This window comes from Heliangelus exortis, chromosome 25 (assembly GCF_036169615.1).
Source record: "Heliangelus exortis chromosome 25, bHelExo1.hap1, whole genome shotgun sequence".
In the NCBI taxonomy this organism is placed as follows: Eukaryota; Metazoa; Chordata; class Aves; order Apodiformes; family Trochilidae; genus Heliangelus; species Heliangelus exortis.
In genome coordinates this window covers 6016352-6040045 of record NC_092446.1, presented here as the reverse complement: position 1 = coordinate 6040045, position 23694 = coordinate 6016352, and the positions used below count along the sequence as shown (strand labels likewise).

The 23694-nt window shown below is 60.1% G+C and overlaps 3 protein-coding genes across 10 annotated transcripts; 1 reads left to right on the top strand and 2 right to left on the bottom strand.

Moving 5' to 3' along the window:
- Nucleotides 1–425: 425 nt before the first annotated feature.
- Nucleotides 426–2781, bottom strand: LOC139807462 (glutathione S-transferase 2-like). 2 transcript variants are annotated; one of them, XM_071768476.1, is made up of 8 exons: nucleotides 2655–2781; nucleotides 2449–2524; nucleotides 1782–1846; nucleotides 1597–1678; nucleotides 1403–1503; nucleotides 1186–1281; nucleotides 985–1095; nucleotides 426–615 (listed from the first exon to the last, which is right to left on the bottom strand). In XM_071768476.1, the coding sequence occupies exons 1-8, from the start codon at nucleotides 2688–2690 to the stop codon at nucleotides 520–522; spliced, it is 663 nt and encodes a 220-aa protein (XP_071624577.1). In that variant the 5' UTR covers nucleotides 2691–2781; the 3' UTR covers nucleotides 426–519. The 2 variants fall into 2 exon arrangements, with proteins under 2 accessions (XP_071624577.1, XP_071624578.1); XM_071768477.1 differs by lacking the exon at nucleotides 1403–1503.
- A 397-nt stretch (nucleotides 2782–3178) lies between these two features.
- Nucleotides 3179–14476, bottom strand: AMPD2 (adenosine monophosphate deaminase 2). 7 transcript variants are annotated; one of them, XM_071768323.1, is made up of 19 exons: nucleotides 12836–12954; nucleotides 11694–11827; nucleotides 11477–11584; nucleotides 10860–10990; nucleotides 10354–10422; nucleotides 9657–9768; nucleotides 9246–9432; nucleotides 8353–8494; nucleotides 8156–8245; nucleotides 7752–7881; nucleotides 7465–7659; nucleotides 7169–7300; nucleotides 6398–6561; nucleotides 6152–6278; nucleotides 5856–6019; nucleotides 5650–5770; nucleotides 5398–5571; nucleotides 5062–5172; nucleotides 3179–4963 (listed from the first exon to the last, which is right to left on the bottom strand). In XM_071768323.1, exons 4-19 carry the CDS (start codon nucleotides 10955–10957, stop codon nucleotides 4748–4750), a joined length of 2232 nt encoding a protein of 743 aa, XP_071624424.1. In that variant the 5' UTR covers nucleotides 10958–10990; nucleotides 11477–11584; nucleotides 11694–11827; nucleotides 12836–12954; the 3' UTR covers nucleotides 3179–4747. The 7 variants fall into 7 exon arrangements, with proteins under 7 accessions (XP_071624424.1, XP_071624426.1, XP_071624420.1 ...); XM_071768325.1 differs by lacking the exons at nucleotides 11477–11584; nucleotides 12836–12954 and adding an exon at nucleotides 14381–14476; XM_071768319.1 differs by lacking the exons at nucleotides 11477–11584; nucleotides 12836–12954 and adding an exon at nucleotides 13005–13124.
- A 1752-nt stretch (nucleotides 14477–16228) lies between these two features.
- On the top strand, nucleotides 16229–23010 carry GNAT2 (G protein subunit alpha transducin 2). Its single transcript, XM_071768331.1, has 9 exons — nucleotides 16229–16626; nucleotides 17485–17527; nucleotides 17773–17914; nucleotides 18060–18217; nucleotides 18801–18929; nucleotides 19075–19204; nucleotides 20857–21010; nucleotides 21430–21635; nucleotides 22757–23010. Exons 1-8 carry the CDS (start codon nucleotides 16509–16511, stop codon nucleotides 21618–21620), a joined length of 1065 nt encoding a protein of 354 aa, XP_071624432.1. The 5' UTR covers nucleotides 16229–16508; the 3' UTR covers nucleotides 21621–21635; nucleotides 22757–23010.
- Nucleotides 23011–23694: the final 684 nt, after the last annotated feature.

Sequence of the window (23694 nt, the reverse complement as noted above, 5' to 3'; positions counted from 1 at the left end):
AGCTCCAGACAGCTGCTACCCTCCGGGTGCCACCAGACCCCCTCTGACCACCCAGGGTACCCCCGGCCAAGACCCCCCCGCTGGGCAACACATGGAGCCCCCTCCAGAACCAGCAGCACCCCGACCCCCCCCGCGGGGGGTCCCATCACCTCCACCCTCAGCGCTGCCCCCACGCCCCCTGGCACACACCACAGCACTCCCAGAACCCCACAGCCCCCCCCCCCAGGATCAAGTAGACTCCTACAATCCCCCCCCAATACCAGGGGAACATCCACAACTATTGCAAGAAAAGAGAGACCCCCCCAACCCCTTCCCCAAGAGCAGAAAGTCCTCCACAGCCCCCCTCTCCCCAGGAAATTAGGGAGTCCTCATGACCCCCACCTTTCCCCACCGCCCCACAGCACCTCGATGCATGCCACACGGCATCAGGACAAGGGGCAGCCCCCTCCCCCATGATTTATTCTGTAGGGGAGGGGAATGGGGGGGAGTGGGGGTGCAGGAGGGGACGACCCCCCCCCCTCACTCCTTGGTGTTGCTCCACTTTGCTGTGTACCAGAAAATAGGGGTCTTCATGAAGCGCCCCGAGTGCATGTAGGCAGAGATCTTCTCCAGAGCCTGGGGGGTGGGGGGAGAACAGGGATAACGGGGGGGGGGGGTTCAGGAAGGGGGACACCGAGGGGGGCAGGGATGGCGATGGGGACTCCAGGGTTTTGGGACTGGGGACACCAGGGTGTCAGGGATGGGGACACAGGGATGTCACGCATGCGACACAAAGGTGCTGGGCATGGGGACAAGACTGGGGACTCTGGGGTATAGGGGATGAGATGTCAGGGTGACAGGGATGGGGACACCAGGGGACAGGGACACCGGTACGACACAGATGGTGACGGCAAAGGGGACACCATTGATTAGGGGAGGGGGACGGGGACAGCGGGGTGTGAGGGCTGGTGACAGCAGGGACAGTGCCCCCGCGGTCCCGCTCACCTCGAAGCGCTGCAGGAACTGCCCCAGGTTCCCCCCCAGCTCGGGGCACTGGGGCACGAACATGCGGAACTGGTCCAGAACGTCGTATGCCACAAAGTCCACGAAGGTGAGCTGGGCAGGAGGCGGGTGCAGAGGGAAGGGATCAGCACCCATAGGGCACGGGGACACCTCCCCAAACCTCCCCCTCCCAGCCCCCACTACCTTCTGCCCAGCAAACCAGAGCCGGGAGCCCAGGAACCGGGACAGCTCCCGCAGCTTCCCAGGCAGCTGCTCCAGGAACGCCGCCTTCAGCTTCTCCTACAGCGGGGGGGGACAGAGCTGAGCTGGGAGCTGCAACCCCCCGGACACCCCCATCACCCAGGGGTGTCACCCCCTGACTGCAGTCTGTCCCTGTCCCCCCTCCCCTGGAGGTACTCACGAAGTCGGGGCTGTAGCAGAGCCGGGCAAAGCTCATCCGCAAATCCATGATCTGGTTCTCCAGCATGTCCACACGGAGGATCTCCTCCTCTGTTTCACCAACTGTGGGGTGGTGGGGAGACATCAGCCACCCCTCCCAAGCCCAGGGATCCCCCCTTGTTGCTGGGACCCCCCCATACCCCATTCCCCACTCACCCATCCCGTGCTTGCGGGCGATGTAGCGCAGGATGGCATTGCTCTGTGTCAGCTTGGTGGGGCCATCGATCAGATAGGGGAGCTGGGGGGGGAGAGAATTAATTGGGGGGGGGGGGTGTCAGCTGTGGTGTGTCCCCTAACCCCTTCCCAATCTCGCCCCCCCCCATTCCTCATCCATCACGTACGTTGGGGAAGTCGAGGCCCAGTTTCTCCTTCTCGTTGGTCCAATCGCTGTGATCAAAGTCAGGGGCTTTGGAGAGAAAGCAGAGGGGGGGGGCAGAGAGATTTCTGGGGGCAGCTCTGTGGATCCCCCATCTGTCCCCACGCAAGTAGATTCATAGGGGAGGGCAGAGAAACTAATGGGGGGGCGGGGGGGGAAAATCCCTGGACCCCTTTCCTCACCCATTGACCCACAGCAAATTTGTGGGGGCTGGGAGTGGAGAGAGATTTGGGGAGGGAAGCTCCCCCAAGCCCCCCCACGGCCCCACTTATTGCACCCACAGGAAATTCAAGTGAGGAGGGGGGGAATGGAACACTGTGGGGGGGGTCCCAACACTTCCCCAGGAGCTGCCACACGTGGCCCCCCCCCCCGGAACACCCCGGGAACAAATGACAGACACTGAGCAGGGACCAAGGTGCAGGGAGGGGGGGCAGGGTGTTGGGGGGAGCGGAAGTGCCCCCCATGTTTGGCAGGAGGCGGGGGGGGACAGCTGGGGGGGGTTCTGCTCTTCTGCCCACACGGAAAATTCCTTCGAATTTGATGGGGCTGAGGCTGCACGAAACGGGGGGGGAGGGACGACATGGGGAGGGGATAACAAATGGGGGGGGTTAACACATGGGGGGGACCCTCACCTGCGCCGGGCCGGTACCGCCTCTCCTGGCAGGGGGTCTCCGTGTACTCCAGCAGCAGGCGGACGGCGTGGGCCAGCTGGGGGGGACACAGCACCCACCTTCGGCACCCCCCCAACACCCCCCACCCACCCTGCCACCCCCCGCACTCCTGTGCCCCCCTTTCCCCACGCAGAGTGCCGAACACCCTCTCCCCTTTCCCCACTCACCCCCCGGATGTCCCAGTAACCCAACGTCACCACCATGGTGGCACCAGTGCCGGCTCCGCGGGGACACGGACAGGGACACGGACATGGGCGGAGGGGCCGAGACCCGTCCACCCCCCAGTGCCCTCCCCTGTCCCCTCCCCTGTCCCCTCCCCGCCCGCAGGCAGGGTGCCAGGGCTGCCACTACCCCTGGGAACCGGCACACCCAGCACTCTGGGGACACCCCCATCCTAAAAGCCAAGCCTTGGGAGGGGACACTGCCCTCCAAACCACTACGGGGATCTGTGGGGCTGCCCTCTTAATACTGAGGATTTGAACCCTGCTTCTCCCCCCTCGCACTTCAAGGACATCCCCCCCCCCCCCCCCGTATTTTGGGGACCCCTCCTGCGTTTTGCCCCTGCCCCCCCCCCAAGACTTGGGGACCCGCCCTCTCCCAAACGAAACCATGGTTGGAAGGACAAAACACAGCTTCCAAACCCTCCCTCATACCTCGTTCCCCATCCCCCCCCCCTTTTGAAATGTCAACATTTTACTTAAATATTTTATTTTTCATGCTCGGTTGTTGTTTTAAACTCAGTTTTTTGTTTTGTTTTGTGTTTTTGTTTGTTGTTGCCATCAATTTCTCCCAGGTCCGGATCACGGAGGTGGGGGGGGTAGGGAAGGGGAGGGATGAGTGGGATGGGGGAGACACAGGGACAGGACACAGCCCCACACACACACCCGGGGAAGGGAAAAGCTTCATCCAGCCCAGTCAGGGCCATGACCCGGAGGGACAGGGACACCCGGCCCCGGCTAAGAAAGTGGACGGAGAAAATCAGGGATTGGGTTGGCTTGGGTGGAAAAGCCCTTTCAGACCTTGGGCCCAACCCTTCCCCCATCCCTGCCCAGGCCACCCCCACCCCATGTCCCTCATCCCCACATCTCCAGGGCTCTGAAACCCCTCCAGGGATGATGGGGACTCCAGCCCTGCCCTGGGCAGCCTGGGCCAGGCCCTGACAACCCTTTCCAAATTGGAGAAATTGTTCCCCAGCTCCAACCTAAACCTCCCCTGGCACCACTTGAGTTGTGCCAAAAGTTCCTCTTGTCCCATCCCTTGTTCCTTGGGAGCAGAGCCCGACCCCCCTGGCTCCAACCTCCTCTCAGGGGGTTGCAGAGAGCCAGAAGGTCTCCCCTCAGCCTCCTCTGCTCCAGGATCAGCACCCCCAGGGCCCTCACAGCTTCTCCAGACCCTTTCCCAGCTCCGTTGCCCTTCTCTGGACACTCTCCATCCCCTCAACATCTCCTCAGTAGCTCTGCCCAAGCCTTGGGCGTTGTCACCAAAGTGCAGGACCCTCAGCCTATGGCTCCAGCCTGTCTTGATCCCTCTCTAGAGCCTCAATCCATTGATCCCGGCTCTCCAGGTCCCTCTGTAGATCAATGCTCAAGCAGATCCACAGTTCTGCCCAGGCCGGTGCCATCTGCAAACCAAGGGTGCCCTCCATCCCCTCTTCCAGATCACTGATAATGACATTAATCAAACCTGACCCCAGTCCTGAGGAACACCAGTTGGGACCAGCCACCAACTGGAGTTAACTCCACTCCCCATCACTCTTTGGGCCCAGACACCCAGGTTTTTTACCCAGTGAGGAGCACACCTGACCAAGCCAAGAGCAGACAGCTTCTCCAGGAGGACAATTATAAGCAATGACTGTTGCTGGATGCCCTCATAACGTCCCCATGCCCAGCACCAGTGTCCCTCAACCCATCACCACATCTCAAGGAGGTGAAGCCAGGCCAGTGACTGCACCCATGGCACCTCCTGGAGCTTTGTCCCTGTGCCACCAAACTCAGCAGACACCAACCCAGCCAGAAGACACCAGTGTACAAAAATAAACCAACAAAAAATGACCAAAAAGACCCCCCCAAGAAACAGAGAGAACCCAGCAAGCCCCCTGAGGTGACACTGGTGGGGTCCTGGGGACAGCAGTAGGGAGTGTCCCCTTCCCAGGGCAGGAGGTAGCAGGAGGGGGATGGTGGCGAAGCCCTGGAGGGATGCGGGGTGGTGGCAGTGAGGTCCCCACGGGAGCTGGGGACAAAAGAGCCCGGGGTGGGGAAAGTCAGTGGGTTGGCAGGGTGGAGGTGATGGTGAGAACGTCCTCCTCCTGGATGGTCTCCAGCTCCTCGGTCTGCACTGCCTGGGTGATGAGGGTCAGCTCCTGGCACAGGGTCTCGTAGCGGTAACTGACGCGGATGTCGGGGACGTTGGTGCGACGGATGTCATTGCCCTCTGGACCTTCCTTCAGGTAGTGAGGACCCAACCAGTAGCTCTTCACCTGGGGAGAAGAATGAGGAGGAGCTCCTGCGGCTGCCTTGGGGTGGGACATGTTGTTGGGGTATTTGGGGGGTCCTGGTGGGACCACAGCCGTGTCACCTTGTGGGAGAAGCCGCTCATGAGGACGCTGTTGCGGGCCAGCTCACACATGTCACAGGAGCTGAGCTTCCAGACCTGGGTGGCAATGCTGTACTCCTCCATCAGTGGCTCCTTGGGGGGGGGGGGATGACACACACAACCTCAGCACCCACCCATGGGCCCAGCCCTGGAGAGGGAGAGCATCCCCAGCTTCTCCCCTCCTCACTGAACCACCATCACCTTTTGGAGCCAGGTTGTTCCTGGCCACCACCAACCCCATCCCACCACCAACTCTGGCTTGGCTGGTGGCCACCATGTAGCTGGTTTTGAGGAGGGGGTGGCCCATGATCAGCTCACCTTGGTGAAGTGGAACTGGAGGGGGTCATCAGTGGAGAGGGAGACCATGAGCCCCCGGGAGAGGTACTCGGGCAGGGGGTTGCGGTGGTAGCTGAGGAAGAGGCTGTTGTTGCTGAGGGGGGACATGGCAATGCCAATCTGTGCCAGGTAGTAGAGGTACTGCAGGACAGGGGCCTGAGGAGGGGGGACAGCAGGGTGAGAAAGGGTCCCATCTATGCACACACCCCTTCCACGGGCACCCTTGGATCTCACCTTGCGGAGCAGCAAACCATGGGAGATGTTCTCGGAGACCATGAAGCCCGAGACGAGGTGATGGATGGGCCCGGCCTCCCCGCAGTGTGGGCGCAGCACAAAGGTGTGGAAGCCTCTCTTCCTGCAACATGGAGCCAACCATCACCACCACAGCCCCCCCAAGACCCTCCCAAGGCCAGGCAGAGGTGACCCCGAGGTGTCCTTACCGCCGGAGGTGGTTGAGGACCGTCATGTTGGCGTACATGTAGTACAGGTAGTAGGAGTAGGGGGGGTTGTCCTCCTCCACCCAGTTGCCTGGCAAGGGGCTGTCCAGGTTGAAGATGTGATGCTCCGGTTTGGATTCATCATCCACGCTGTCAAAACCATCCACCTGCAAGAGAGACAACCCCAGGGTGGGACAGTCACCCCTCCATCAGGAAATCTACCCCAGCCCTCAAGCTGAGGGTCGTGGGTGTTACCAATGTCCCCTGCCTGTCCTCAGGAGCAGGACGTGGGTGCTCACGTGCTCCAGGAAGAGGTGCAGCTCTGGGTGTTGGGCAGGGTGGATGGTGGCCTCATAGAGGGGCAGGAAGATGTTCTCCAACATCTCCTGGAAGTTGGCCAACTGCCTCTTTGTCCGGTAGACATCACTGCATGGGGACAGAGCCCCGGTTACAGCACGGCCCATCCCACCCACCCACCCACAGCTGGGGTGCTCCTGGGTCTTCCCCCTAGCCAGGCTGAAGGGGTCTGCCCCTCCATCACTCACAAGAGCCGGGGCACCTGGACGAGCCAGCGGACGTTGTTGGAGTGGACGCGGTGGCTGACGGCCCAGCGGGCCAGCTTGTCCCACTCGTCCCGGGAGCGGCCATAGATGGAGAGGCGCAGCTCAGCGTTCTGGTACTTGCTCTCCTCCAGGTCAGACATCACCTCCTGCCACCCGGGAAAGGGAAAAGTGGACCAGGCTGCTCAGAGGGCTTGTGGAGTCTCCTTCTTCAGAGGCTTCCAACACCCTCCTGGATGCATTCCTGCTTTGGCACAGGGGGGATCAAGATCTGGATATCAAGATGATTTCCAGAGTCCCCTGACATTCTGAGATTCTAAGGGGGTGTTCAGTCTGGAGGAGGCTCAGAGGAGCCCTCATCACTCTCTACAACTCCCTGAAAGGAGGTTGGAGCCAGGGGGGGGGTCGGGCTCTGCTCCCAAGCAGATATCAGTAAGAGAAGAGGCCATGGGCTTAAGCTCTGCCAGGGGAGGTTTAGGTTGGATATTAGGAAAAAATTATTCACAGAGAGGGTGATCAGGCATTGGAATGGGCTGCCCAGGGAGGGGGTGGGTTCTCCATCCCTGGAGGTTTTTAAGAGACTGAATGTGGCACTGAGTGCCATGGGCTGGGAACCATGGGGGGAGTGGATCAAGGGTTGGAGTTGATGATCCCAGAGGGGTCCTTTCCCACCCCTGACATTCTATAATTCTGAGTGTCACCTTACAGCTACCAGGAAGGGGGACATGTGTGGCAAGGCCACCCAGAGCCACTCACCTTGATGATGTGGGCAAAGTACTTCCCCGAGACGCGGTTGTCTGTCTTGATGAAGATCTCCCTCAGGATGGACTCCCCGATGGGGTTGTACTTGGCATTGAACTTGTCGAAGCGGTGGAAGGTGTTACGGTCCTGGCAGGGGGATGCAGAGGTCAGCTGAGACCCCTTGTCACCCCACAGCCACCACAGCATCCCCCATCCCACCCTGGGACAAGCCCTGGAGAAGATTTTCCACAGCCACTGGGGAGCAGGCAGGGGCTCTGCTCATGCCCAGGAGGTGGGGAGGTCCCTCGTACCGCGTGGACGTCCAGCGTGTCCACACTTAGGTCGTAGGCAGTGAGGTTCATTGTCTCAAAGACCTCCTTGAGTGTCTGCTCCTTGCCCTTCTCCACGTGGACGATTTCATCCAGGTGCTTCTTCATGGCCCGTTTGATGAAGCGTAGGAGATGCTTCTGGTTCATGCAGGACGAGGCATGGATGTGGGTGTCCACCTGCACGACCAGAGATGATGCTCAGCCTTGAGACCCTCCAAATGCTCCCCAGCGAAGCCAGGACACCCCCCCCCCCACGAGCTGCTGGGTACCTTGCGGATGTTGTAGAAGTCCCGGTGAGGAACCTTCTTCTGGGCTGCCAGCTCCTTCATCTCGTTGAGTAGAACGTGCATCTGGAACTTGGAGCTCAGGTACTGCAGCCGGCGGTAGCAGAAGGATTTGCTGCCCAAGGTTGAGGAGGGGACATCAGTTTGGGGAAAAGGAAGGAGAAGATCCAGGCCTAAAAGGTTGGTGCCCACCAGGGAACATGGTCTGGACTCTTGGACCCTCCTCCCTGGGCATGGTGGCCACGGGAGCTGCCACCTCCATGTCCTCTGGTGCTGTCCCAAGGGTTGTGTACCCCACCCCAAAGACACCCCCACGGTAGGGACCCCCCAGAACATCCCCACGGTGAGAACCCCCCAAGGCCCCCCCATCGTGGGACCCTTCTCCTTACATGGGCCCGTTGATGATCAGTGCCATCAGGAAGTTCATGTCGGCAATGAACTCCTGCAGGTCGGGGTATGGCAGATCCAGCTCTGTGCTCCTGGAGGGGGACAGAGGTGGGTGACATGCAGGGACAGGGTTCAGCAGACCCCCCTCAGCCCCCACCCAACTCATCCCAGCAGTGAGTCCCCAGCCCTCTCCTCTCACTTGTCGGTGAGGTCCTGCTTGGTGTAGACGTGCACCACACCATCCACCATCTTCAGCCCAAAGCCCAGATCTGCTGGCATGGTCTGGGGGTCCCACCTCTCATAGGGGTGCTGGTCAGCAAAGGGGGGGTGCACGGCGGCATCTGCAGCCAGGATACACCCAGTGAGACACACGGCATGGGATGGGTCCCCCAAACCCTCCTTCCCCCCCCCCCACCCTTCCGAGACTGAATGGGTGACCATGAGCCACTGTGTGCCCAGGTGGCCACCAGCATCCTGGGTGGTACCAGCACTGGTATGGGCAGCAGGAGCAGGGCAGGGGTTGTCTCCCTGTGCTGGGCACTGCTGAGGGTGCTCCTCAAATCCTGAGGTCAGTTTTGGGTCAGAAAAGGGACATAGAGGGGATGGAGAGTGTCCAGAGAAGGGCAACGGAGCTGGGAAAGGGTCTGGAGAAGCTGTGAGGGCCCTGGGGGTGCTGATCCTGGAGCAGAGGAGGCTGAGGGGAGACCTTCTGGCTCTCTGCAACCCCCTGAGAGGAGGTTGGAGCCAGGGGGGTCGGGCTCTGCTCCCAAGGAACAAGGGATGGGACAAGAGGAACTTTTGGCACAACTCAAGTGGTGCCAGGGGAGGTTTAGGTTGGAGCTGGGGAACAATTTCTCCAATTTGGAAAGGGTTGTCAGGGCCTGGCCCAGGCTGCCCAGGGCAGGGCTGGAGTCCCCATCATCCCTGGAGGGGTTTCAGAGCCCTGGAGATGTGGGGATGAGGGACATGGGGTGGGGGTGGCCTGGGCAGGGATGGGGGAAGGGTTGGGCCCAAGGTCTGAAAGGGCTTTTCCAACCTTAATGATCCTGGGAGTCAGTTCTATGACTCTCAGAGCCCACCCCATGTGCTTACCAGCAGCCACGGGGGTCTCGGGGACCTCCTCATAGCCGCGGGTCTCTAGGGGTTTCTCAGAGAGCTCCTGCAGGTACCGAGCTGTGGTTTTGCAGAAGCTCTGGAGGGACAAGCCCATGTACTTCTCCCGCAGGAACAGAGCCTTCACCACACTCTTGGCTGCATCCAGAAGATCCGTGAAGGGCACCTGGGGAAGAGGACACCAACGTCAGCCAACCCCAAAGTGGGGGTGGACACCCTTAAAACCCTTTGCCTGCTCCTGGGGGGCTGGGGAGGTGGTGATGGTGATTGTTGGGGTGGTGGTGGTGATGGTGGTGGTGAGGGGGTGATGGTGGTGGTTTAATGGTGGTGATGAGGGGGTGGGGGGGGGATGATGGGGGGGATGGTGGTGGTAGTGAGGGGGGGGCTCACCCCACACTTCTCCTCCCCCGAGATGGTGACCCTCTGGAACTCCCGCTCCAGCAGCACTTCCCGCTCCTTGGGGACATGGTCCACCAGATCCTCGTGCTGCTCCTTGTAGAGCCTGTGGGTGCAGAGAGTGGGGGGTGAGACAGTGACACCTTCTGTTCCCATGTGTGTCCCTATGTGTGTGTCCCCCCATCCCTGTGCCCCCCTCCTGGGACCACCAGCAGCCCCCACCCTGGGGACTTGGTCCAGCCTTGGGGTGACCTTGTGTGGTGCCACACATGTCCCCATTGGTGGTGGCATTGTGTCCCTCCCCCCATAGACATCCCCCAGGAGTACAACAAGAAACTGGAGAGGAGGGGGCTGGAGGGAGGACAGAGAACGAAAGAACTTGTGACAGAGACAACCCCCAAGCAGAGACAGGAGGGAGAGACATGCGGCACCAGGGGGGGGGGGGGAGGAACAGGGCCAGAATGGGACCCTGGGCCACCAACTGGGACCCCAACCAACCCCCCTACCCCAAAACCCTTCCCTGGGCGCATTAACCCCTTCAGTGCCAGTGAGAGCCCGAGGTGGGGAGGGGGGGGGGGGACACCTTCTGGTTCTGTGTATGGGGGAGTGGGAGGTTTGGGGAGAGTGGGGCCAGGGGGGTCCCCAATATTTCCCCTGCCCGTGTCCCTGGCTGGTGGCACTGGACACTCACTGTAAGTCGGCAGCACTGTCAATTTTCAAGAAGTCCTGTTTGGCTCTGAGCAAAATGTCGGGCTCGAGTCTGGGGACAAGGAGGTGGCAGGAGGGGGGGGAGGGGGATAGGAGGAAGGAGGGGGCATCCAGGATGAGGTTGGGATGGGGAGAGAAAACACCCCGTTAATGCCAAAACCAACCAAAAAACAGACAGAATCCAGAAAAAAAAATTGCATTTAAAAAGGAAAAAAAAAATCAAAATTAAATTAAAAAAAAAAAAATTTAAAAATATTAAATTTAACTTTAAAAAAAATAAAAGAGGGGGACACTAAGCGTGACACCCACAGGAGAGAGGACACAGAGCTGGCACAGAGGACTGACAACCCCTGGGGTGGTGGTGACGTCCCCAAAACCAGGGGCGGGGCAGAGGGGCACTCTCTGGTGGGTGTGAGTGGGGGGGGGGAGGGAGGGGGGTGACAATGACAATAGAGGGGGTGACAATGAGCATGGTGCCGCCAGGCTCACTTGACGTCCTGGCTGATCTGCCGCTCCAGGCGCTGCCGCCGCTCCTCCAGCTGCTCGATGGGGCTCTCCTCAGGGAACTCGTACGGCGCCGTCCGCATCTCGCTCTCAGCCAAAGAGCGACAGAACAGCTCCTGGGGGGGCAACCCTGCCCTCAGCCCTGGCCCCAGACCCCAAAGGGGGACCTCACAGAACCAGGCAATGGCTTGGGTTGGGTTGGGGTTGGGTTGGGAGGGAACCTGAAGAGCACCCAGTGCCAACTCCTCTGCGTTTTATTATTCCAGATCTCTGAGCGCATCCACCTCATAGGATGGGAGAATCCTAGACTGGTTTGGATTGGGAGGGACCCTAAAGCCCCCCAGTGCCACCCCTGCCATGGCCAGGGACCCCTCCCCCAGCCCAGGGTGCTCCAAGCCCCATCCAACCTTCAACACTGCCAGGGATGGGGCAGCCACAGCTTCTGGGGGCAACCTGGGGCTCAGCAGCCTCACACCAAACAATTTCCTCCTCATCTCCAACATCAATCTTCCCTCCTCAAGTTTTAACCCATTTCCCCTCATCCTCTCCCTACCCCCCCATGTCCAAAGCTCCCCCAGCTTTCTTGTAGCCCCTTCAGATACTGGAAGGTTGCTCTGAGGTCTCCTGGGAGCCTCCTCTTCTCCAGGCTGAAGAAGGGGACACAGCCAGGATCAGGGGGTTCCTCCCTTCCATGAGGAGTTTTTTGGGGACTGGGGAGGATGGGAGGGGGAAGGATGGAGGTGAGGACCCGCCCCCCAACTCCCGCCAACACCTCCCCAGCACTCCTGCGACCTGGCCAACTCATTGCACAGGACCCACCTCAGCGATTTCCTTGTATTTTCCATCCATGGATGTGCGGAGATCGACAGGGAAATGCTTCAGGCAGTGGGGGGTCCCAGGGAGGGACCGGGCTGACTGCAGGGGCCGGGAGCCTGGACCACCCCCCCGCAGGTCTGTGGGCACAGTGTCACTTGGGGAGGGAGCTGGAACCTCCCTCCTGGACAGAGAGGAGTTAATCAGCTCCCCCAAACCTCAGCAGAACTGGGAGCCCGGTCCTCAAGCGGGGGTGGGGAAACTGAGGCAGCCCAAGGAGGGACCCCCCTCAATGTCCTCCCCCCCCCGGCAGTGCACTGAGCCCCAGCAGGGGGGTGACAAGCACCCTGACATGCAGCAAGAGGGGGAGACCCCAGTCCATCCCTCCCCTGAGCACCCCCCTGGTGTAAGCATCATGCCCCTCCCCCCGCCAACTTGCTCCCCACCCCATTTTCCCCCATCCCCCTCGCATTCCCCCCCCCCCCATTGCTGAGGGCTGGGGAAACTGATGCACAACCAGGGCTGCTTCACTGACCCCACCCCGTGCACACACATCAGCCAGAGCCACCCCCTCCCCTGCCTCAGTTTCCCCACCAGGTTGTGGGTGCCCACCCCTCCCCAAGTCACCAGGGACAGGGTGGCACCAGGGATGCTCATGGCAGAAGTGACAACTCAGGCTGTCCTGAGCCACCCGGAGCCAGCCCCGTCTGTCCTGTGCCCCCGACACATGCCTGACACCCTCTGATGCCCCCCAACACCCCCCGTGGCCGGTGACCCTCCGCCAGCAGCAGCTCCAGGCAGCTGCCACCCTCCGGGTGCCACCTCGGGCCACCGGTGCCACCAGACCCCCCCCCGAGCACTCAGGGTCCCCCGGCCGAGACCCCCCGCTGGGCAACCCCCCCAGGACCCACCCAGGCAGCAACCCAGCACCTCCCCCCCCCAACAACAGACCCCCCCAACAACAGACCTCCCCACTTCCCGCAGCATCTCCCCCCCGGCCCCGAGGGTTGGGCCACCAACCAATGGCCTGGGCCACCCGATGGGGTGGTGGCGATGGGGCGGGTGCCAGCCCCAGTTATGATGGGAGGGATTTAAGGGTGGGGAGGGGGTGCTGAGGGGAAGGGACGGGGGGTGGGGGGGGTCCTCACCTGCGGGGCTGGGGGCCTGCAGGCTGCCCCGCTTCTTGAAGGGATACTTGGCCGGGGTGGCTGAGGACATGGCGGCTCCGGGGTGGGTGACGATGGGGGGGTGACAATGGCGATGGGGGGGGGAGGGAACTGTTCCCCCAAGGGGCAAACGGGGGGGGTGGATTCTTACAGCAGGAGGGTGGCAGCGCCGATGGCGGCTCCGTTCCCGCCCCCCCGGGCTGGTGCGGGGTGCGGGGCTGGAGCAAAGTCCCCGGCGGATCCCGGCCGGAAGCCGACCCGAGGAAGGGGATGGGCGGGAGGAGGATGTGGGGAGGAGGAGGAGGAGGAACGGGGAGGGGGGACATACACAGACTTCGGGGGGGAGTAAGATTGTCGGAGCAAGCGGGCGAGATGGGTGCTGAGCCCCCGCACACACAAAATGGGATTTTCCCCCCCCCATCCCCGGGCAGGCAGCGGAACCCCCCCTAAAGGGGGTGTCACTAAAGAGGGTTTCACGGAACGGGGCGTCACTAACGGGGCTTTATCCCCCCCGTGAGGGAAGTTGCCCCCCCACCCCAAAATGGCAGCGGCACAGCCCAGGAATAGGGTGAAGCTGCAGCGCCCCGGATGGGCATTGCTGTCGTCTCCAAGATAGGGTGTCATCCCTCGGGGAGGGGGTTTATGGGAAGGTGGGGTCTGTCTAAGGAAGGGGGGGGTCTGTTTTGGGGTGAAGGAAGGTGCTGGGTTGCTGCTTAGGGGCGTTTTGGGGGGGCGCGCCCATCGCTGTGGCGTCTGGGCTGCTCAGCGGATCCGCTGAGAGGTGACAACCTTAGGGGGCGACCTGTGCGTGTCGTCGTCCCCCCCCCGCTCCCCGGCATCCCTCGGCTCGAGACGGGTATTGTGCCCCCCCCCTCGTGACAGAGTGTCACCATCACCCCCACAAGATGAGATCTCATCCCCCCCCCCTCAAGATAGGGATTGTCCCCCGACCCGGATGGGCACTGATAGCCCCCCCCAAGACGTCATCCCCTCTTAAGACAGGCATTTTGTGCCCCCCCCAAACAGGGTGTCACCCCCACCCCTATCCCTTCCTCCCCCCCCCCCGCAGAGACAGGCACCGTTCCCATCCGAATCGGGGTACACACAGACACCCCCCCCTGCAGCATCTCCGTACCCCACGGCTGGGCACTGCAACCCACCAGCGTGCACCCCCCAACCCAGACCGTGCCCCCTCCTCACTAAACATTGTACCCCCCAAATAAAAAAAAAGAGCACTCCCAAAATGAAGCGTCGCCTCCTCCGAGGTGCCCCCCCTCAGATGGGGTCCCGCACCCCAGAAGAGGGGACACACAGCCCCCCCAACACTGCAAAGGGAGCAGCACCCACTTGTGCGGGGGGGGGACGGACACGCAGCACAGGGGGTCCTGACTCCCCTAAATCTCCCCTAACCCCCCAAATATTTGGGGGCACCACTATATAGCGCCCCACACACACCCCAGAAACAAGACCCAGCTGTGGGGGTGCCGGGGGTGTCTTTGTGTCCCCCCCCTCCCCGCCTGTCCCTACCTGCGCCGGTGTCTGCGGGTGCTGTGCCGGGCTTGGGGTGGTGTTGGGGGGTCCTTTTTTTAGGGGGGTGGGGGGCTGGCTGTGTCCCCGCCGAGGCCCCTCATGCGGAGCCGGGGTGTGGGAGGGGTATTTTTAGCCGTTGCCGGAGCGGTGGGAATGCCACCCAGGCTCGTGTCCCCCCACCCCATCCCACTGTCCCACGGAAGGGGAAAAGGGACACCTAAGTGATCCCCCCACCCCCCCGCGCCAGGGCCACCTCTGTGCCAGGCGGTTGTGCACAACCCCCCCCTCAAGCCATCGGGGAAGGGGGGGGACACACAGTGGGGACCCCCCAGCCTGAGCTCTGGGTGAAAGCCACATCTTGTCCCCAGCATTGTCGCCTGTCGCCCACTCCGTGACACTCAGGGGGAGGTCGGGGTCGGAGCAAGGGGGGGGCTTTGGTATTTTAATGAGCCCCCCTTCATTAGCGCCAAGTTCATTAGAAGCTCAGAACAGGCTTTGTGTCCGCGGGGACAGTGGGGACAAATGTCCCCATGCCACCAAGGCTGGCAGGGATGTCTCGGGGTGGGGGCGGGGGGGCGACACAGACGCCAGGTGGGACACGGGGACAGCAGTGAGGGGACACGGAACCCCCAGTGACCCCGCAGGGGTTTAGGGGACCCGCAGCACCTTTGGGGGTCCCAATCTCCCCCGGTGACACCCCGACCCACATATATCCCCCCCCGGGTGACACCCAAAATCAGCCCCAGCAAGGGAGGGTGAGGGGTCCCTCCTGCCCCCCCCCGTCCCCGTCCCGGGGGGCTTTTGGGAGGGTCCTATGAGTCCTGTTGGCCTGGGGGATGGGGGGGTGGGGGTGGGGGGGTGGGCTGGGGGAGGTGCTGAGCCCGGAGCGGGGGGCAAAGGGGGGAGGAGGCTGAGCACACGATCCCATTAAAGAGCTTAGGGCAGGGGGCGGCCCCCAGCGGGGCAGGATTAGGGGGGGGTCATTCCCCTCCCTCTCCCCCCCTCCCGGGGTAATTAACTCCCTGTTCCCCCGGGATAATTAACTCCCTTTCCCCCCACCCCTCCCCCCCCCGCAGGAGGAATCCCCCAACTCCAACCCCCTGTCCCGCACCACCCAGGGACCCGGCGGGTGACACCCCCTCCCCAACCCTGCACCTGGGGGGCACACACACAGAGCCCAGTGACACGGGGGGGTCCAAACCCACCTAGCCCCCTGCACCATCCCGGGGGACACACACGCAACACACGGGGTGTCACTGTCCCCAGTGGGCAGGGGGTGTCACAGCCCTGTGTCACGCCCCCCCGAGATGCTCTGGAGGTGATGAGGGGGGCAATGAACGTCCTGGGGGGGTGACACCCTGTTATTTTTGGGGGGACGGTCTGTCTGGGGGGGGTGTGACACCCTGTTTTGTTTTGTTTCTTTGGGGGGGGAGGGTATAATGCCTATGTTGAGGGGAGGGTGACATCCTGGCTTGAGGGAGGGGGAGGTGACATGTTGGCTGGGGGGGGGCATTGCCTGTCTTGAAAGGGGGGGGAGTGGCACCCTGCCTTGGGGGGGCTATCAGTGCCCCCCCGGGGTGTGTGCGTTTGGGGTTGGGGGGTCACCCTGTTGTTGAGAGGTGCCACTGCCATTTATTTACTGATTTCTCTATTTATTTATTTATTACTTTAATTCCTGAGCCCTAATCTTTGCCATCTTGGGCTAATTGGATTTCCTTGGGTCACATGGCCCAAGATAAAAATAAAAATAAAAAAAAAAGAGTCCCCCAACCAAGTCCCACAGGGCCAAAAAAAAAAAAAACCCCCACAAAAAAAAAACAAAAAAACCCAAGCCCAAAACAACAACAACAAAAAAAAAAACCCCAAAGCTAACCCCGAGGTTATCCATGAGGAATTAGAGGAGAGAGAGCGGGGTCCAGCTCAGCCCGCGAGTTCCTATCTGCTGCTGGGACACCCCGACCTTCTCGGGGGTTTTGGGGGCTTTCGGGGCTTCCTCTTTTCTTCCCTGCTGCTTGCCCACCGCCCACCCCCGGGGTGCGTGTGCCCGACCCCCCCGGAGACCCTGGAAGAGCCCCAGGACCTGGAGTTATTGGAGGCGTTAGAGGAGGAGGAAGACGCCGAGGCCATGGGGAGCGGGGCCAGCGCCGAGGACAAGGAGATGGCCAAGAGATCCAAGGAGCTGGAGAAGAAGCTCCAAGAGGATGCGGATAAAGAAGCTAAAACGGTCAAATTGCTTCTGCTTGGTAAGGGTGGAAGGGGATGGAGCCAGGAGGAGTTGGAATATGTTCCCCCTGTCCCCACCCAGCACAGGGGACACTGGAGGAGGTGGCGGATGGGGATGGGGAAGGGGAAAAAGCAGCCAGGGAGAGGGGACAGGGATGGTGACAGGGACAGGCAGGTCCCAGCCCCATCAGCTCCTCATGCCTTTTGTGGTCCCCAGGAGACCCCCCTCCTCGTTAGCCCTTGTTAGATGAGTTGAGGTCCCCCAGAAGACCTGGGGGGTGGCATCAGCTCTTGGTGGCAACTTGATGGCTGGGTATGAAGGGGACAGTGTTGGGACAGGGAAGTGAGGTCCCACTTGGAGCAGGCTGTGATACATCTCAGGGGGGTTCAGCGAGACCCCAGGGAGCTGCTGTCCGCCAGCACCCCCAAACCCTGCTGCTGGGGACAGACAGGAAGGGACAGTCCCTCAAGGGACCCCCCTGTACCCTGCTCGGGGTGACCCTGTAGGGAGGTGTGGAGGCTCCACAGGGCAGGGACTGGAGGGGGGGGCTTATCCAGGTGGGGGGCTGGGGTCAAGGCGATTAGCACCCTAATTCTAAGCAGCTTCCTCCGCCTCCTTAAGCCGCTTATGGCACCAAAGCCACCGCCAGAGGTGGGCAGGGTGGGTGGGGGGCGTGGGACCCTGGGGACCACCACACCTGGGGGTCCTCAAAGCGTGGCGGAGGGGAAAATGGCACTGGGGGGGCCAGGAGGCCAGGCTGGGTGTCTGGTGGGGGGAGAGTGGAGCTGGGGGGAAAGTGGTTCGGGTCCCCACGTGGTGCCCACCATGGTGGCATCAGGCCTTGGCCAGCTCTAAGGTCTCCTCCACCCTTTTGCAGGGGCTGGAGAGTCAGGCAAGAGCACCATCGTGAAGCAGATGAAGTGAGTACAGCCCCAGGATGACACTCTGGGGTCGGGAGGTCCCAGGGGGGGTCACTGAGATATGTTGCCCCCTCCCCCCCCATCCAGGCCCCCGGGACCCCACTCAATGCCCCCCTCCCCCCAGATCGTGCTGGTGGTGGCACCTTGACCATTCTCAGAGTGATGCTGGGAAGTGGGGTGGGGGTCAGCCCAGGGTGTCACAGTCTGGGGCTGAGACCACTGTGTGTGTCCTCCTCACCCCCCAGGATCATCCACCAGGATGGTTACACCCCCGAGGAGTGCATGGAGTTCAAGGCCATCATCTATGGCAACATCCTCCAGTCCATCCTGGCCATCATCCGGGCCATGTCCACCCTGGGCATCGACTACGCCGAATCCTCCCACGCGGTCAGTTGGAGTACTTGGGGCCCACCCCACCCAAATCCCCACCCCCAAGGAACCAAAAGTGGGGTCCAGAGCACCCCAGTGCTGCCCCCACCCCCACCCAGCCCTGGGGGGGGGGGCGTTTGACTTCATGGGGTCCCTCTTGCAGGACGATGGGCGGCAGCTCTTCAACCTGGCTGACTCCATCGAGGAGGGGACGATGCCCCCCGAGCTGGTGGATTGCATCAAGAAGCTGTGGAAGGACGGGGGGGTCCAGGCTTGCTTTGAGAGAGCTGCTGAGTACCAGCTCAACGACTCAGCTGCGTAGTGAGTGGGGTCCCTGGGATGAGGTTGGGGGGGATGCACACAGGGATGAGCCTGGGGAACCCCCTGGCTGCTTCTGGCCATTTCCCACCCAACCCCAAACCAATCACTGCCCTGAGCCTGGGAATAACCTGAGGATGCAGACCCCCACCCCATCAGGGACACCTTCCACCCACCAGGGATGTCCTACATCCCACCAAGCCAGCCCCCGTCCCCCCAGGGCCATCCTCCACCCCACCAGATATGACCCCCATCCTCTAGGGTCACCCTCCATCCCCCCAGGGATGTTCTCCATCTCCCCAGAGCCATCCTTCAGCCCCCCAGGGCCATCCCCCATGGCTGTCCTCCATCCCATTAGGTCCATCCCCCATCCCACCATAGTCATCCTCTCTCCTGTTCTCCATCCCACCAGTGCCAGGGTGCTGCAGCCCCCCCCTCCCCCCCCGGTACCCCACACAACATCCTTGCAGCCCCCCAGAGTCCCAGTGTTTGGCAGAGCTTTGCCCCAATCACCCCCAAAAAGCCACCAGAGGTGGAAACATCGAGGTGGGCAGCAGGTGACAACCCCTCCTGTCCTCCCCCCCAGCTACCTGAACCAGCTGGACAGGATCACAGCCCCCGGCTACCTCCCCAATGAGCAGGATGTGCTGAGGTCCCGAGTGAAGACCACGGGGATCATTGAGACCAAGTTCTCTGTCAAAGACCTGAACTTCAGGTGGGTGCCCCCCCCCCCCCAAGAACACCCCCCCATGTCCCCCCAGCCCCAATCTGGATGGGACATTGGGACCATCACCTGGTGGGTGTCACATCCTCCCAACCCCCCCGCTGTGTCACACACCCTGTCCTTGTCCCCTCCCCAGGATGTTCGACGTGGGGGGGCAGAGATCAGAGCGCAAGAAGTGGATCCACTGCTTCGAGGGGGTGACCTGCATCATCTTCTGTGGGGCACTGAGTGCCTATGACATGGTGCTGGTGGAGGATGATGAAGTGGTGGGTCCAGGAGGGGCCAGGGAAGAGCTCAGCAGGGTCAGGGGAGAGGGGTTGGGTGCTTTTTGAGGGGCAGGGGGGGGGGTACAGGGGGAGTGGGTGCTGGGTGATGCTCTGGGTGGTGCAGGGAAGGGGTGGGAGATGCAGGATGGAGCTGGCTCCCAGCCAGGAAACACATCAGGGGACACAAGGAGCCCAACCAAGCACCAGGAAGGTGCTGGGGCTGTGGTGCTCCCCCCCCTCCCATAATGAGGAGACTCCATGGGCAAAGCAGCTCTAAATATCAGCCTCATCCCAAGAGCCACCATCCCACCAGGAAACAGTCCCAGAAGGTCCTGAGGACCTGGTCCTGGCTCAGGGGGGAAGAAGGGAGATGGAGAGGAGAACAGAACATGGATGGGAGGAAGGGACAGGGATGGGGCTCAAGGAAGCTCTCAGCAAATGGCAGTGGAGGGAAGGATGGCACAAGGTCACCAAGCAAAGCCCTCTGGAGCTCCAGCACTGGGGGAAAACAGCTCCTTCTTAAGAGGGGGGACACGACAGCCCCCAGATGGGCTGCATCTCAGGAGAAATGGGAGGTGGAGATGAGAAGCATCAGGCTGCTCCCCACCCTGTCCTACAGCCACTGGTCCCATAGGTGCTCCCTGGTGCTCTGGGTCCAAACACCTTCCAAGGGAGCTGGGTGAGGGCTGGGGTCTGCCACCCACCCCTGGGGCTTGTTAGGGCTGGGCAGGAGCACCCAGGAAAATGTAGGAGAACCCAGGAACATACAGGAGCACCCAGGAAGATGCAGGAGTGAGCAAACCTTCCTTGGCCATGGAGCACTCCTGAGGCACAGGAGGGGAAGGGAAGGTCACCTTTGCCATCAGAGCCCTTGGGAGAGGCTGCAGAGCTTCCCCCTGAGCAGGACGGGGCAGGATTTGGCTGAAGCTGGAGGTGCTCTGTGTGGTTGAGGCCCTACAGAAAAGCAATGGGACAAAACATCCCTGAAGAACCTGGATGTTGCCATGCAAAGGAGGAGGAGGAGGAGATTCACCTTCCATCAGCAGCAGAAGCCCCTCTCTGGGTTTAGCTCCAGCTGGAGGGAGCCTCATCCACCCCAGGATGTCCCAAAGTGCAAAATCCTGATGTGAAAGCTCTTTTCTGGAGCTGCGGGTCATGGCAGGGGCTGTGGCCAAGCAAGAGCAAAGAATTGTGGGATTGTTTTGGGTGGAAAAGCCCTTTCAGACCATTGGGTCCAACGCTTCCCCCATCCCTGCCCAGGCCACCCCCACCCCATGTCCCTCATCCCCACATCTCCAGGGCTCTGAAACCCCTCCAGGGATGATGGGGACTCCAGCCCTGCCCTGGGCAGCCTGGGCCAGGCCCTGACAACCCTTTCCAAATTGGAGAAACTGTTCCCCAGCTCCAACCTAAACCTCCCCTGGCACAACCGGGGGTCACCACACTGCCTGAAGCTCCCTAACACTGCTCCCCACCCTGAGCACCCCCGGGACTTCTCCAGATCCCCCACGCTGTGGCTTTTGGGTGGGCAGGGGAGAGGCAGAGAAGTCATTTGTGATGTGGAATGGGAGGGACTGGAATGGCCAAAAAGGGGGGGATGGTGGGATAGATAAACACCAGGGCTTGGTGCCACCCAACCCATCTGCTTCCAGAACCGGATGCACGAGTCCCTGCACCTCTTCAACAGTATATGCAACCACAAGTTCTTTGCTGCCACCTCCATCATCCTCTTCCTCAACAAGAAGGACCTTTTTGAGGAAAAGATCAAGAAAGTCCATCTCAGCATTTGCTTCCCAGAATACGATGGTGAGTTGGGGTCTTTCCCCACCACCCCCCAAGCCACAGCTCTGGTGGGGAAGCACAGAGTCCCAGTCTTGGATGGGGTTTTGCTGGTGTCAAGTTCCTGGAGGGAGGAGGAGAGGAGAGGACAGATGTGGCCTTGGGAAGGGGGTTGGAAGGATCAAAAGGGGAACAAATGGCTTATTTTTCAACCAAAAAATTGCTTGGCAAGGTGCAGTCACCACCCAGCCTCCTCCTCTGGAAGGAGAGTCAGGACAGAGGGCCAGGAGTTGGATGATCCTGATGGGTCCCTTCTAACTCGGCAGATTCTCTGATTCCATCACTTAAACCCTTAAAAACAAACTAAACCAGCCGCAGCTCCTGTGGTCACCACCTCCCAGGGGAGCAGATGGGCAGCACTTTTTTTCCCCTCCTCCCCTCCCCAGGTCCCAACACATTTGAAGATGCAGGGAATTACATCAAGACCCAGTTTCTTGATCTCAACATGAGGAAGGACGTGAAGGAGATTTACAGCCACATGACCTGTGCCACAGACACCCAGAATGTCAAATTCGTCTTCGACGCCGTCACGGATGTCATCATCAAAGAGAACCTCAAGGACTGTGGCCTCTTCTGAGCAGCTGGGGGGCAGGTACCTGAGAACCCAAAAAAAAGGTTTGGGAGGAGCGTGGGATGGGGGTCACACCAAGCTTTGCCATCCAACAGAATTTGGAAAGCCCCCCAAAGGCAGAGAAATTGGAAATCCCCCCCAGAGGGAATGTTGGGGTTCAGCTCCCTCCCAGTTCAGGGGGCTCAGCCCCGTTGTTATTTTGAACTCGTTTTGCCAGGCTGCTCCACACCCCTGCACACGGGGAGAGGAAAAATCAGATTATGACCCAAATTCTGCACGGCAGACAGAGCAAACCATTTTATTTCCTGCGTCTCCTGATGTCCCAGTACTGGTGCTGCTCCTGTTTGTAGCCCAGTTGGCTTGTAATTTCCTGCCTGGGCTGCTGGGAGTAACCCCAGCACCACCCACAGGAATCCTGTGCCGTGCTGGGCTTCACCTGCCCTTTCCCCTCCTCCTCCTCCTCCCCCTCCTCCTCCTCCTCCTCCAGATTTAATCAGGTTTTCTCACCTTAATTCTTCCTCCTGTGTTTGCCCTCCAGCCTGAGCAGCACTGGGAATTTCTTCCCTCTTTTCCCAGCCACCAGCTTCACCCCTTGATTTTCCAGGGAACCTCCGGCACTTCCCTTGTCCTTGAACATTAATGGAGAAGCAAGCAAAAAAAAAAAAAACAAAAAAACAAAAAAACAAAAAAACAAAAAAACAAAAAAAAAAAAAAAAAACCCAAAAACGAATAAAGGCAAGGAGACAGAGTCCCTGCAGGCAGCAGGACAGGGGGTGCAGCCCTGGGCTGCCAGCTCAGCATTGTGCTGGGAACAAAGCTCCTCTTGACCCAGAACTTGCTTCTAACATCACGGAAAAATAGAAAATACTTTGATATTTAAGTGGCAAGGCAGCAGGCAGGCATTAAAAAAAAGAAAAGAAAGAAAAAAAAGAAAAAAAATGAGAAAAAAGAAAAAAGAAAAAAAAAAAGGTGAGCTGAGGAGGGAAATAACATTTTTTGTCACTGCCTGGCTCAGAGCATTTCAGCTGATGATTTTTTTTTGTCTGTGGCTGAGTGTGGGATAAGGAAAAGTCACTGAACCCCCTCCCTGTGCTCTCTTCCAACCTCTCTGCTTAACCTCTTCTTTCCTTCTTTCCCCCCAGGAGAGGAAAAGTCTTCTACTTCATCACTGTTCTGCTGAGCAGAGCCAAGAAAAAAAAAACAAAAAAAAGGATTAACCAAAAATTTCCTCGGACCCCATTTTTTTTTTTTCTACAACCTGCCCAACCAAACCAGCTGCTTTCAAGCCCCCCAGAATAGGAGGGGGCTGAAGCTGAACTTCCTGCTCCTTTTCCTGGCCATTTCCTCTTTTATTTGAAAGAAAAAAAATTAATAATGAACCAACCTGGAAATGAAATCTGGAGCTATTTGACACACACAAAAAAAAAAAAACAACAACAAAGAAACCCAAACCAAACACACCCCAGCCAGAAAAGAATTAACCCTCAGCCAACTCATTTGAACCTGAGGGACAGAGACCCCCCTTGCCCATCCCATCCCTTCCCCTTTTAGCAAAGCTGAATGGATGAAATCCAAGAAGTTGTGAGGAGGGGGAGGTGGGGTTATTACCTGGGTCACCCCCTGGGGACCAACCTCAGCCCCTGGGCAGGAGGTGGAGGAGCATTTGATGCCCTGAGGCTGGGGTGAAGGTCTCCCCAGAACTGCGGCTGGGAATGAAGGCAGAGGGGGCTGGGGGGGGGGTGGTAAATCACACCCAGAGGGGAGGAATGGGCTGGAGAAAGAGGAAATGGTTACTGGAAAGCTTTTCATTCTGCTAATTAGAGCTCTATTGGCTGCTTGTAAATAAATCTCTGCTGGTCCCTAGGCACCCCCCACCCCCCTGCCCCTGCAGTCCCCGTCCAGCTTTGGATACCTGTAGGAGAAACAAAAATAAAAAGGAATACGCATGACACAGGGTCTGCCTTTTCCATCCCTCCCTAAGGACCCTTTGCCCTGTCTCCCAGGAGTTCAGATCAAGGGATATTTTCCATTCTTCACCTTCATTCCCATGGATCTCCAACCAGGACCAAGGGGTCTTCCT